This window comes from Tachysurus fulvidraco, chromosome 20 (genome assembly GCF_022655615.1).
Source record: "Tachysurus fulvidraco isolate hzauxx_2018 chromosome 20, HZAU_PFXX_2.0, whole genome shotgun sequence".
In the NCBI taxonomy this organism is placed as follows: Eukaryota; Metazoa; Chordata; class Actinopteri; order Siluriformes; family Bagridae; genus Tachysurus; species Tachysurus fulvidraco.
Window position 1 is genome coordinate 15,998,686 of NC_062537.1, and position 15,255 is coordinate 16,013,940.

General features: G+C 36.0%; 1 protein-coding gene and 1 long non-coding RNA gene across 2 annotated transcripts; both read right to left on the reverse strand.

Annotated features, from left to right (window-relative positions):
- Positions 1-324: 324 nt before the first annotated feature.
- Positions 325-3,233, reverse strand: spp1 (secreted phosphoprotein 1). The gene is made up of 6 exons (XM_027141088.2): positions 3,087-3,233; positions 1,990-2,059; positions 1,752-1,811; positions 1,525-1,566; positions 992-1,261; positions 325-839 (listed from the first exon to the last, which is right to left on the reverse strand). Exons 2-6 carry the CDS (start codon positions 2,041-2,043, stop codon positions 585-587), a joined length of 681 nt encoding a protein of 226 aa, XP_026996889.2. The 5' UTR covers positions 2,044-2,059; positions 3,087-3,233; the 3' UTR covers positions 325-584.
- Positions 3,234-5,357: 2,124 nt separating this feature from the next.
- On the reverse strand, positions 5,358-10,587 carry LOC113639303. The gene is made up of 3 exons (XR_003439804.2): positions 10,312-10,587; positions 5,789-5,940; positions 5,358-5,660 (listed from the first exon to the last, which is right to left on the reverse strand). It is a non-coding gene; the product is annotated as an uncharacterized LOC113639303 (long non-coding RNA).
- Between the last annotated feature and the right edge of the window lie 4,668 nt (positions 10,588-15,255).

Below are 15,255 nucleotides of genomic sequence, written 5' to 3' on the forward strand. Positions count from 1 at the left end.
TTTTTTGTACAGTGTTGACTGAACAGAGTCTGATTATTTTAGAGATGCGATGAAATTAGTTTAATGTTTTGCTTTGTATAATCTGACTCTAAAATTGCACACAGACTTCTAACCACTGTCGAAAGATTAAGACAAAGGCTACAGGGAACAGTGTGCTATTGACAGTTCCATCAGTTTCATTCTATTTCATTGTAGACGTGGTGTACAATCTCTTAATGTGCTCATACGCTTCCAAGTCTAATTACTTGCATTTGTGCATTTTAAAATAAGAATGGAAAAAAGAACAATAAACATGTATTACTATAAATGAACAACCGGTCAATGTTGTTTTTTGAAAAAGAAAAAAGACTTTATTCATAAAGGATAATTCATGATACAATGGCGAATAAAATATATTACATAAACTTATTATAAGTGATTGTGCAAATGTAGATTTGTTTAAAAGAAACAGATTTGTTTAACAGTTAATAAAATGCAGTCTCGGTACTAGACCGGGTTTGTCTGAGCTGTATCTTTGCGTTCTGCTACTTATCACATGAAGTGAAGTGAGTCACTTGTCACCAGCAGGTTTGGGGTGGGTGTATTTAAGCGATGATGACATCAGGGTTCTTGCTCTTGAGCAGTGCAGGCTGCTCGCTGGGATTGGTCTCCTCACTCTCGCTGCTCTCAGACGAGTTGCTGTCGGTCGTGGTGGCGTCGGTTGTGTCCTCTTCGCTGCTCTGGCTGTTCTCGTCACTCTCCTGACTGGGACTAGCAGAGGAAGCTGCCTTCTGCTCTTGCTGGCTTGTGTCATCACTATCCGTGCCACTTGAGGCATCCATTGCCTGGTCCTGCAGAGTCTGAGAATCAATAGAAATTAAACTTAACTGAGACTTTTCCTTTGTTTCATTTGAAATACATGAAAATATGAAGCAACATTCTCAAATGAATAGATTTTATGATTAGTCTTACGCAAAATGGGCCTGAACGAATTTGAATGCTGCCTGTTTACCTTGTACACCTTCAGATCCACACCATCGTACTCGGACTTGTCAGATCCATATGATTTGTAAGAAGAAGGTCCTTTCTCAATGTTGTTGCCATCCACATAATAGACATTCTTCTTGTAGTCACTCTGGTAGCCCATACTGTCTCCACGGCCATCAATAATGGGAATTATCGTGGTCTCGATGAAAGGAGGAGAACTGGTGGGCCCAGTCTCGTCGGACTCATCGCTGTCACTGTCATCATCATCATCATCATCATCGTCATCAACAGCATCCTTAAGAAACATCACAGAAAATAAAAGCCAGTCTGTCATACCTTTTGAATGCATGTGCATAATATTATCTTAAATTGTTATTTATTTAGTCTCAAAATCTGTAAAAAAAAAAAATGAGTAATGCATTTGTGAGTGAGATGTTACCCTGTCACATGCGACCTACTCACACTATTACAAAACCATTTTTAGTCTGGTCCCTTTTATGAGGAAAGAGTGTCTCATAAGGACAACAGACAGGGTGAGTATTAGTCTGAGTGTCTTACCTCTTCAGAGCTAACATCAGCAACCGCAGCGTCTTTCAAAGCCTGAAACAAAACCATCAGTGTGAAAAAAGAAGCACAGACTTTAAAAATACTGTATGTTCCAAGTACAGTAGCTATTATAAAATACTTGAAGTGAATTTTTTTAATTGATGCCCTGAGAGGTTGAAACGATCCCCACAGCCGTGTAGAGGTGCGTGTGAAAATGATGCTATGTTCAAAATCCTCACCAGAGTATCAACAGGCTGCACGTCAGAGCTCTCTGAGCTGCTGCTGGCTGAACGTTTCACCTGAAAATGAACCACAGAATCTCATCAGACAGGAATACTGTGACACAAAGACATTTTTCTGTCAATTTATTCAAATATTAGATTATTGGAATGTTAGATTTGAATTGAGTTACACAGAGCACAACATGCCCAAGGTAAAAGTACATTTAGTGGTAACATTTGTTTGCTCTGAACTTACAGGGTGACAATAGACCGCTGCGAAAAGGAGCACGAAAACAACGACGGCCTTCATTTTCCCTCAGTGTGTTCTAGAAAAGTAGATCGGTTACATATTAGCTTATTATTTTTAGATCAGATTTTTTCAACATGATGCATCATACGGGAGTAAAGAAGTCATGCAGACATGTAATAAAAACATTCTTTCCTTCCATATCAACATTTCAACACACCGAGAAGTTTGACTCAATATAGACCTCGTAATGGTCAAAGTATAAACTGCCTCAATTAGCTTTTTGGTCTTGTACATTCTTCCACAAGGCGAACCCGCTGCAACGAATGTGTGTCCATATCGGGCCAGCCACTATGTTTTTGGCAGATGGGGAACAGTTTCCCTTCTAAGTGCATCCAGCTTTCACCATGAAATAACACCCATGTTTTCCTTTTTAGCCACGATAACACTACATCAACTATAAGCCGAAGTAGTGAGTGTTTTGCCTCAGCTATAATAATCTCTTTCCAGTGTGTAATTCTTCGAATTATATCTAGACAGCTGCCAGACACCAGAACTAGAAAGTTATATTTTAGTAAATGTTTCTCATTAGAGGCTTTATTATTACAAAACAAGACTTTCATTTTGTGTCTTTGAAGGAAACATGAAACATGATGTAAAATACTAAAGGCTTAAAGGAACGTTGTACTGGCTGCTTCAGAGGTTTGTCAGTTAACTGTTGTTATTATTAGTCTTTGGCATGAGACTGTAATTGGGTGGTTTGTTGCTGAAATTAATGAGTCAGCTGACCAACATAGCTTCCATCTTCTATTATTCACATTTTGACTCAATAAACTACACTTTTAATGATTTAAATTAGCTCTGTTGTTTAATACGATTGACAAATTTGATTCTTTGGTTTATTTCACAAATTCACATCTGGACAGAACACAAAAAGTTCAACTTTTCTCTGTGCTTATTGCATAAGTTATGTTCTGTATAAATGCTATAGGTGCAGTTTACAATATAAACTGTCCATAATTCAGTGAATTGATTCAAGCACTAAACAATCAGGACACATCTAAAAGTGTAAAAGTACATTATGAAGAATAAAATTCATATCTTACCTGTTCCTCAGCTGTTGTGAATCTAAGCCACTTGCTGCTAGGTCGTAGAGGATCGGTCACTACTTTCCAAGTCTCTTGCTTGCAAGCTTGTTTTGTTTTGATGCTCACAGCTGCTTGGCTTTTAAACCCTGCTGCTGTTGGATTCGGCCAATCAAAGTGCATCCTGTGATGTCACGAGTTTTACCGCTGCTGTCCCACCTTTTCTACTCCCACTCTTCCTGTGGGTTCTGTGGCCAGCCAATGCAAACATTCAACACCAGGCATAGCAAGCTAGAAAAAAGGAACATGTCTTGGAACGTTTTCAATGTTATAGACATTTTTCAGACTGTTTGTGAAATGCCACTTTTTGTTGGCAGCCATAGTATCAATTGTACAGACATATGCTGCACTGACAGTCAGTCTTTTGCACTTCTTTAATGGGTTAAACCCACATTAATATATAGGAGTGGAAAGTAAGGAACTATATTTATTCTCATTATAGTGCATGAGTACATGGTTTTGCTGTAGCTTAATTTTTAGAAATGACCTTAATTTAATCTTTTTTTACATTTACTTGTTTAAAAAAAATACTCAACTTTACTTTACTTTACTTTACTTTGATCAAAATTTCAGAGAATCTCTATTAATTTGTCCCTAAAAAACACAGTAGTTTCTGATCGTCTCCATTTAGATTGCTAAGTGTTTAGTCAGCAGCAGCAATGCCTAAAAGAGTGGAGACAGATAAACATCTTTGTCCAGAGGCTCTTCTTCTTGTATCTAATATTTCTTAGTTTTAAATTCGTCAAAACCTTCACTTCTATTCATAATAAAGTTCAAATAACACAAGTAAAACCTGCGGAGAGCTCAGCATCTAACCTGCACAAGCTTCAACATTTAAAATATTAAACTAATGTCATACATGTGTTTAGAAGCATGTACTGTAAGAATTATCATTAGCTAGCGAATGCACCTAGCTAGAGGAAGCCTTTATTTTGTCACATATACACTACAGAACAGTGAAATTCTTTCTTCACGTTTCCCAGCTTTTGGAAGTTGGGGTCAGAGTGCAGGGGCAGCTATGATACATCACCCCTGGAGCAGAGAGGGTTAAGGGCCTTGCTTAAGGGCCTAACACTGTCAGCTTGGCGGTCAAGGGGCTTAAACACTGATCCTCCTATCAACAACGCAGAGCCTTAATCACTTGTGCCTATTACCAACTGCCCCATCATTTGCTAGGCTAATAAAACCCAACAGCATTTAGCTTATATAGCTATCCAGCTTACATTACCCTTTTTTGTATGCTGTTCACAATGGAGGCAGTGCTGAATTCAGCATACTTCACCTGCTTAGTCCAAATTTTTCAGAAATTCAGATAAAAAACATCATTTGTAAAGTATTCTCAAAGTGTTTTTATCAAAAGTCTTATTAACACTTGCTTTTTTTTACTAAGTTTACCCATCAGTGTGTTTTGTACTCTTTACCCCACTGCTGATAAAGCACTATGAATAACTGCTAATTGTAATTGTAAAGTGTACAAACTGTGATTAATTAATCACTTAAATTAATTTACCTGCTTTAAAATCAGAGACATTGTCACGAAAAAATAACAGAGATTCTATTTAACTGCCACTGAATAATTCCGCTTGATCTAGACTAATTGTGAGTCATTGGGTTCAGCGCAAGCCTGACAGCATGACACATACAGTGGAAAGTGTTGAAACTCAATGTTCCTTAAATGCAGCTCTGTTCCCTTTAGGAACAAAAAACTCCATACAAAAAACTGCACAATATTTGGTGAAGCCTTGTGTTAGAAGGACAACAGCTTGAATTCCTCAACATCATATTGTAATGTCTAATAAAATTGGAAACTTTAGGTTGCAGTAGGATCCTGGACCCCTTTCAGTTAAATTTACAATAGAGTCTATCTTTACAGTGTGTATTATGTTATAATGTTTTTTATTGCAAAAATGAAACACATTGTTAAATGAGTAGATTTGTTTAGAGATCTTTTTTGTTTATTCCTCAAATATATTTCAGCTTTTAGATTAATTGGTGTACAGGCTTTTAGAATAAAAGTTATTTGTGCTCAACATTGCATTATACATGGTCCTAAAATATGAACCAAGCTCTTGAATAAGTTAATTTGTCCTCACTTGTATTGTACAATAGATAGATAGATAGATAGATAGATAGATAGATAGATAGATAGATAGATAGATAGATAGATAGATAGATAGATAGATAGATAGATAGATAGATAGATAGATAGATTTTTTTTCAGATTTGCAGATCATTTCTGTATATGGAGCTGTTTCATGAATTCACTACTTTTTTTTAATGCATCATGGTCCTAAAAGCTCCTAGGGTGTAAAAATTTCACCATTTCCATGTGTTGTGATTCATCCACCAATCTAACGACAGTATTTATTTGTCCTGCCTTGAAATCATAAGCAAATATCCACTCTGTGCAGCATAACATCAGAGTTACTACTAGGTCTTGGTTTGTCATCATGAAGAGCTTCGGATTAAATCCTTCTTTTGTGCAGAAACAGTTCTGATACATGGTTCTATTGTTTGGTTTGTAACTGTGTATTTCTGTAAGAAAAATAGAAGAAAACCACAGACAGTAGGACATTCCAGGTTTGTACATCATGATTCGTCATTACAGAGTTTTTAATTAAACAGAACATCTAAGTGTTTATTAGGGTTGATGATTTGTCTACCTGTCATATGAGCTGCACCTCAAGGCAACGATAAAGCATTCTTCAGGAGTGATTGATAGATGATTTACAGCTTGTGCAGTCTTCTACTGTACGATGCCTCATGTAACGATAGTGAGTTATAGAATCTGTGCAAAGTGTTGACTAAAGGGTAGCTGCAGCAAGAAAAAAATCACAGAGAAATAGCTTCATCAGACACACTAATCTTAGGTTGTCATCTAGAAAGACTTAGATGCGTCAAAACATGTTATGTTGAAGTGCCTTTGGACTGAAGAGAAAACAAATCCAATGTTTTTTCAGGGCTCGGGTTCTTGGCAAAGGCGAGAAGTCTATAGTTTGTGTCTGGAATTTTCAAATGTTAAAATAAGCGTCTCGCTGTACAGCTTTGGCTGCCAAGCTGCCCGTGGTTCCCAGACGGATTAACACAACGACACCACCACATTACCACAAGATTACAGAAACTTTCCCACTTTCTGCAATAATCACACAAGTGAGCTTTGCAGCACATAACCTGCTGTCTACACATTCAGCATAGATCATGAATTCGATATCTCATGGCCAGTGCATTACAATGTGACAGTAGATTAATAGATTAATATGGCTTTTTAAAGCAAACTGATGACAAATCTCACACTGAACTCAACAGAACATTTATGAAGCTAATAGAAAACATAAAATGTATTAATTTTGAAACTGAAAATCAGAATTTCAGGAATCTAATTTTTGATTATTGAACACAGCTTTTCAAAATTTTGGTTAAATCAATAAAGGCTCAATTGCAACTAGAGTGTCTTACTGCATAATTCGACCCTAGTCTCAGGGTACTGAGATTTCATACAAAAGGAGTCACTTACTCATAACTAAAGTTTTGTAACTTTTCACCCAAGTTGTATCAGGTGAAGACGACAGTGAAGTCTTATTAGTATAGAGCTCATGGAGCATAATAAATAATATTAAAGCCTGCTTGATCATTGGCTCCAATTTTACCATTTGAGTTTTGTGGAAAATCAAGGAATATTACACAGGGCTTTAACGGAGCCCGGGTCCCACAGCATTGGTTTATGAAGCTGATGTCACCTTTTATAAGAGAAAAACTTGTAGTGCTACAGGTTCTGCACCATAAAATGCAACTCAAGCCATCAATCTCTGTGGTCAGTTTGTTGGAAATATTATGGGCATTCAAGGTTTGCGCTTAGCCACATAACTATTAGGTCCTGCACCATTAAACAGTATATGAGAGTATTAATAAACGGTAGGAAAGATTATGTGGTCAAGATTACGCTTTTTTATGAAGGGCAATAGCATTGTGTCATATTAATCATTAAACTGTAGAATAACTCTGTTTAGCAACTGAAGAGGGGAATGACAAGAACCAATCATCAATAGAATCATTATGACACTCTATAATATAGCAATCGGCTACACATCATGTTTACATGTGTGTAGAAAAGTGCCAGTGGGTCTACAGGTATAAAATGCAGTCATCCCAAGTGTGCCACAGCGTGTATTCCTGAAAGCTCTGGGATTTTTATGGGTGGTTTTAAGTGTTAGGCTCATAACCCAAATATCTGATTGACACGTTGCCTTGTTAGGCTGTACCTCATTATGTTAAATTCTTAGCCAGGAAATAGATTGTCTATTGTAAGTTCATGTTAAGAATAGTTTATAAGGGATTTCCTTATGAGCAAAACAGAAAGAAAAACAGGATTGGAGCAGCAAAGTGAAATCGCTGTCTGATATCTCAGAGTGCAAATTTAGTTTATGTTTTCAAGCATCACTTCTCAGACAATAAGTCAATTGTTATAAAATTGCATTTTGTGACCTAATGTGTTAATGTAAGATATTTTTATGCAGTGTTGCGTTAATGCTTGTGAACAGAGCTGTAGTTAATTAGTCCGGATTTTAAATGTTTTCTATAATTCATTGGACTTCACATGTACAAAGTGTAAAGAAGTTCATCCTTTTTTTTTTCAAGAAAGTATAGTAATCGGTGCAGTCCATTCAAGAAGCCGACAACGTCTATATTTGAAAAGGATTGGTTTTTTTCAGTCTGATTCTTGATTCAGTCTTGTTTTCATTTGGATCTTGAATTTTTTTAAGCCCCTTAAGACACAATCTTGACTCAATCTCAGCTAGTCCCGGTATTGAGTTTGAAGATGTCCTGTTGGCTTCCTCAAATCAGGACCTTCAGTGTGCACTGGGACGGTTTGCAGCCGAGTGTGAAGCGGCAGGGATGAGAATCATCACCTCCAAGTCTGTGGCTATGGTTCTCAGCCGGAACAGGGTGGCTTGCCTCAAGTGGAAGAGTTTAAGTATCTTGGGGTCTTGTTCACGAGTGAGGGAAGGATGGAGCGGGAGATCGACAGGCGGATCGGTGTATCTTCTGCAGTGATGTGGTCGATATACCGGTCTGTTGTGGTGAAGAAAGCGCTATTTACCAGTCAATCTACGTTCCTACCCTCACCTATGGTCATGAGCTTTGGGTCATGACCAAAAGGACAAGATCCCGGATACGGGCGGCCGAGGTGAGTTTCCTCCATAGGGTGGCTGGGCGCTCTCTTAGAGATAGGGTGAGGAGCTCGGTCACTCGGGAGGAGCTCACAGTAGAGCCGCTGCTCCTCCACATCGAGAGGAGTCAGTTGAGGTGGCTCGGGCATCTGTTTTGGCACTCTTTTGTCCAGATCGGCACAGCCGATGCACGAAAGTCCCATAACCCAGATGTCAACAGACGGACACCATACCAAGTCCTGTTGGGTCCATACTTCTAACACAAAGGCCAATAATTCATTGCTTTAGAATACAGATTTATTTCAGTCATGCTTCAGAGTGACTTTAAGTCCTTCTCCAAAATATTTTGGTGTTTATCACTGGACTAGGGTAAGTACATTATACATTAGATGCATTGTGACAGAAGCTGGGTTCCTAAGCAAAAGTTAAGACCTTTTTGCTTTAAACTTAACAAAAATTGGCTTATGATTCTAGTGAATTTCAGAATTATTGCAATCAGTGCTAGTTCTTGCAGGTCAAGGCCTTGGTCCCAGTGGAAAAACCGGAAAAGCACAAAATCATTTAAAGAACAAAAACCTTTTTATCAATCCCGTGTCTTTGCATTTGCCTATTACCATTGGCATTACAAGTAATTTCTCCTTGAATAAAACCTTTCCAGAAATTTGTTTATCTGGTGTATACACTATACCAGTCCCTGTGTTAGTTGTTATTATAGCAATATAAGGTATCAATAAACAGTATTTCATTAATAAGTTCATAAGTAGAAGTAGATTTGAGAATTCAACAGTGCTGTGTTAAAAAGTCAGAATGTAATTGTACCAGTTTGTGGTCAGTGTCATTTCCTGATATAAGCATCAATGTTTGCTTTACAGCATGTATTTTTTCATTATAATGCACGGATCATCATTAGTTACCTGTTTAAGAAGGTGCCTCAGTTATTATATTCAACTGAATGCCATGTTGTTTTTGTCTATTAAGCCTTTCGTACTGTGGAGCATGATGGGATAGGTTAATGTAAAAGATCCCATTGTGCTATTTTCCGTTGGTATATTTAGCACATCATTTCTTGTTTTTAGTATTTGACATTTGTTCAGATTTTCCAGTAGGTCTGGAAAAAGCCACACTTCCCCATTGCATGGCTTTGTGTGGGAATCCATATGTATTACACTTTATACAGGTCTTCCTGTTTGTTGAAGTAACCAGACACAAGAAATGCATTTAGTACACACTAAGGAAATGTTATGACTTATTTGTTATTTTACAAAGTCGATGTTCCGTCTTTGCTTGCAGTTTTAACAAAACACGGTTTGAGTCCAACAGCAACCCAAAAAAGAACAATAAAGTTAATCTTGTGGAAAAACTCTTAAAACAAAGGGACATCTCAGCCTTCGAGAAAACAATTTTGCCCTGTTACAAAAAGCTTAAGCAGATGTTTGAACAACAGTTGGAGAATTAATGAGACACATACTAAATGAATACAGTTTGTTTGGAAAATGTGTCCATTTAAAGGATATTAATACTTTAGTGTGACAAGGTTGTGTTTGGTTTAGCGAATAGCCACAAATATTTAGGACCTTTTCAACATTTTGCACAACCACCAAACTTTGTGTTGACAGCGTGGCCAATGATCTGCTTTTTTGGTGTATTATTGTATTAAAGCTTTGGTCAAGAGCAGCAAAAATGGTGCCATGATTCTGTCTGCCTAAACAAGGACTTTAAATGGATATAATCTTTGTTGTTGAAGTAGTAATAATAAGCCTTATAATTGCACATTTTTAATTTAGTTACAATTTTTGGGCTTTTATTTGTAGACAAACTGAAAGGTAGACATGCCGAAAGGTGCGTCAGTGTCACATTGTTTACTGGAAGATAATTACAGTCTAAAAGGTCCAGAAAATAACCCATGGACAGTGCAGATAATTTTGCTTCAGCGAAAGACTTCAGAAGAAACTGCCTAAATCATTGTTTATATCGGTGTGTTTTAACATACATGTGTCAGTGTGTGATATTATACACACCCTGCTATGATGCAGTCTGATGTATTTTTGGCTTCCGCCCCCACTTTCCTCCATGACTGGACCACCATGCTTCCTGTCTCTCAGACTTGTCTTCACCGTCCTCTGAGTCACTGCACTGAACAAACTTCATGTTCCTCATTAGAAGGTTAAGGACATAAAGACTTACAGTATGTGTTTAAATAAATGAACCTTTTTTAATTTAAGCTCTTTGTAGTGCAATAAATTAATATGATTGCTAAAATAAAATGATAGAATAAAATAGAATAAAAAACATGCAACGCCATACAACAGAATGCAAAACAATGTGAGAAAACAGAATAGAATGTGATAGAACAAAATAGAATGCCTAGAATGTAGAGCTGTAGTAAAATGGTATAGAATGCATTAGAATAGACGACTATAAAATTTAATATTTTTAAATACAACTAAATAGAATAGAATGCAACACAAATAAATAGTAACAGAAAATAATAGAACCCAACGGAATAAAATACAATATGCAATAAAATACAATTTGACAGAATAGAATAGAACAGAATGGAAAACAATGTAATAGAATAAAATGCAAAATAATATAATATGACAGAATATAATAAAATACAATAGCTTTATTGCCACTGTATAAGTATGATATCTTTATGTTTCTCCTTGTATCCAATTATTTTAAAAATATTTAAAATAATAATAATAATAATAATAATAATAATAATAATAATAATAATAATAAGTTTACATTGTATTTTCAGAGTAACACTGTGTGATATTTCTATGACAGATTTTGTGTATGAAAGATGAAATAGTGCCTATAAATATGGACTAAATTTAATGACAGGACGGCATCGAGTCATGTGCAAATCAGTTGTTTGCACAGAATACTGAGGTACCGTCATCTGGTTTATGTTTGAAGGCAGCAGGATGTAGTCTCTTTTTATCATATGTATCCCATAATACTGTGCTTCACCCATTCTGTAATAAGAAAAATAGAGCAGTTTGTATTAATAAAGCATTTATCAATGAAATAACAGATATATTCATATGCTATTCAGTGTACCATGCAACTAGCATACTTTAAACGTTAGTGACTGCTAGTGGTATCAGCCGGTGATGCATGTTGTCTTTGAATACCACATCAAGCAAGCTGTTTTCTGTTTTAGACAAACCTAAATAAAAAACACATTTAAAGTGTTGCTGTGGTTGTCATGGCGAGCTCTCAGTCAGCACTGGTTCCTGTTTCCAGACCAGCAAAAATTTGGTCATGGAACCATTACGGATTCAGTGTTTCAGATTCACTTGTAAAATGACTTTTTTTTTCATTAATAAGGTGCCAGTGGTTAATCTTGAACCATGCTACTTGAACCAACACTATAAAGAATGTGGTTTAGTGACTGTGATGGTTCATTGTCTAAAAACTCCAAAAGATTACAATAATTTACATAAACTTTAATTCATTAAAAAAATTTTATTCATTAAAAATTGCCTGCACTAGCATTATCTTGCTGATAAATAAACTACCTACAGTACCATAGCAATGTGGGGCTAACAAACAAACTGTTATCTTGAAGTACAGCTAGCTTGGATTACAGTAAGAGGTTTTCATTTGATTAAAAACAGATGCCTTCTAGCATGCTATATAACTATGTTAAGTAAATATGAACTAAACAACCCAAAGAGCTTAACAAAGACACTTAGATAAAGGGTTAGACATAAAAAGGGATAAAAAAAATTGTACATATCTAGTCCCAAGTACTGGTCAGAATACCAAGAACAGATCAGAACCTTGAGGGCATTTACTTTCCAATGTTAACAATTTTAGCAACTATCTGCCATTAAAATAAGACAAACAGTGTTGAAATTGTAAAGGTTATTGCTCAAACATTGAAAATCTGAATTGGGGTGAAAACAAGTATTTAAGTGAATGAGCTAGAGTACTTACTGTACTGTATGCTAATGCTAACACACCATTGCTACAGCTACTACACCAACAGAGTAAGAGCTAAAAGCAATATAATATTCTAGATTTTTTGTGTTTAAATAATGATATATTTTGTACTGTGTAAAGACACCGATGGATTTGTCTTTGGATGCTTCTCAAAGCCAGAGGCAAAACTTGTAAAAACCCTTCACGGTTATTATTTTTATGCTGTTCATTAGTAAACTCCCACGTCTGATTATGTCATGGTTTGGCTCACAGCCTAGTGGAAGTAGCGGCCATTAAACAGACTTAAAAATCTTCTTGAATTCTACTTAGACTAATGGACTGATGATTGTCCTGCTGTATTGATCTTCTATGCAAATCTTTTAAACTACTGGGTAAGGTATTGTACTGTTTAAAAGGAAATCTGTAAAGCAAGCAATAATTTGCCTTTATGTTTCAAACTGCACAAATTATGTTAGGTAGGCAGGTAGGCTTCTTTAAGAACTTGATATAGATCTTCAGTCTCTGTTGCTATGCCAATTATTCCATATGGCCATAATGATGGTTTTTATGACACATTTTCTTTTACTTTATATAGTTAATGTGTATTACCATGTGTTAAAGCAGAATAATTGTGACACAATAATAGTACATTGGTGAAACTGTAAAGCCCAAGATACTGAGAGATTAAGCCTACAAATATATATGAAACACTCTTAATTTTGTTGACTTTTAATTGTTTCTTTTAGACAATTGTTTGCCAGTGGTTCCTGCTTCTGTGATTTTTGACCTTGTTTTCATTCATTTTCTCTGAAGTGAAGCGTTTAGTGAAATATATTTAAGCAAAGATGAAGTCAGTCAGTATTTAAGTAGGATACTTTACCACAAACATTGAAGCAAATGCTGGATTGAGCATTGCAGGGCATAGGCAATGCACATCCTAAAGCACAGTTCAGTAGAGGAAGTAAGATTTTGTGTTTAGTGATGGCGTCATTGTAAAAAAAAAAACTGTAGAGGAAACAGTAAGCCAGCATGATATGGTGTCTACCATCAGATTTTCCAGATTTCAATAGAGATTATTACTACAGTAGTAGGTTGTTCTTCAATGTTGTTTGTGTCTGTATGTGTGTGGGGGTGTTTAGTAGAATAGACCAGTGGACAGTTTCATATAATTTGGAAGTCTATGAATACATTCAAAGCATTTAACTTAAATTGAGAGAAAGATCTAATCACTGATCACCACTGTTCCCAATGAGGAATCAGTAATCACCATCATTCCAAATGATCTATTAGTGATTACCATAATTCCCAGGTAGTCATCTCTAATCACCATCATTCCCAATTTAGAAATTACTGATCACCACTTTTCCCAATGGCCAAATAATCACTGATTACCATTGTTCACAATGACTGATCATTAATAACCATCATTCCCAATATCACTTATTACCATTGTTCCCAATGACCAATCACTGACCACCATCATTATCAATGGCCAATTATTGTTTGTATTTGGTCCATTATACTATTGACCAATATCATTGCTTCTTTATTGGCCTGAAATTGTCATCTGATATGCAAATGTTCATCATCTATCTTCTTGGAACTTTTAACATGCTTTAGCTAGTTTTCTCTGATAAGACAGTAACATCAGCAGTAACATTTCCTAAAAGAAAGTGGTTTAGAATGCCCAAAAGTGAATAACATTTGAGACATCTTGAGCTTCTCCGTTAACACATACACTTAAAGCAAACCTTATGCAATGTCTAAATCAGCTATTAAATTAGATGTTTGTAAGGAATCGACTTATTCTAAATCAAATCACATCATTGCAAATCAGTGGAAAATTTTCTCTGGCTAAAGTCAGTGTCAAAAATGTTAACTTTATTAACTCCATTGTAAAAGTTTTACAAAGTTTTAAAAATTACTGACTGCATCCATAATGTGCTTTATGTGCATATTTGTGTGTGAATGTGGATAACATGGAACATGAAATTTAACTGTTTCCCCTGTTAGAAAATGTGGATGAGAGCAGAAAGCAAATTTGGATTTGGGATTAGTGGGTGTGATATGGAGGGGCTACAAAATATTGAGCTTTAACAGACTTCGTGTTAATAGCTGCTGTTAAATTCCCTCCAATATTTTTCTGTTGAGGAAAGACTGTAAATTGAGGCTTGGAGTTTAAGAGTAGTGTTAAAATCCTGGTTTTGACTTATATGTGTGTGTAAATATATGGACTCATTATGTTATGTGGATATTTTCCCCTTGAGCTTTTGTATTGGATTTTATTTTGGGGTTTACTAACTTTTGTATTCCACATAAAATCCATATTAGTCTTGTAAAGGTAGAAATCACAAGAAATAAAGTTGCAGCAAAATCATGGTTTAGTGTTAATATGATATTATATGAAATGATTATATAAAAATCTGGAGTGTACTCTACTTTAGCCAACATCTTATCACATATAAACATCTTTGTGTTTGTGTGTCAACTTACTCTTAGATCTTACACATTTTCTCTTCTATGTCTCAGGCTTATAATTATAGGACAATAAAGGGAGATTTTCATGCTTTATAGTGATATAGTTACTCTGCCACACAAGAGCTCCGTGCCAGGTTTTCCCCAGACAGCTCGAAGCAACATTCTCAAAATATTCAACTAAATACATCTTCACTACTCTTGTGAATTGTCCATTAACTGCAATGTTGCAATAGGTCTAACCTGAGGAATTCAAATATATACATTTCAGCACAACTCTCATGATGTCTCATAAAACCTTGCCAAAGGCGACACAGTGTGTGTGTGTGTGTGTGTGTGTGTGTGTGTGTGTGTGTGTGTGTGTGTGTGTGTGTGTGTGTGTGTGTGTGTGTGTGTGTGTGTGTGTGTGTGTGTGTGTGTGTGTGTGTGTGAACCAGTGAACACCTGAGTATCTAAAGCTGTCTGTCTCGGCTATGTCTGATCCAACATCTTTTACAATTTATCACAATACTGACTATCGAATCCGATTAAAAAGATTTATTAAGGTTTAC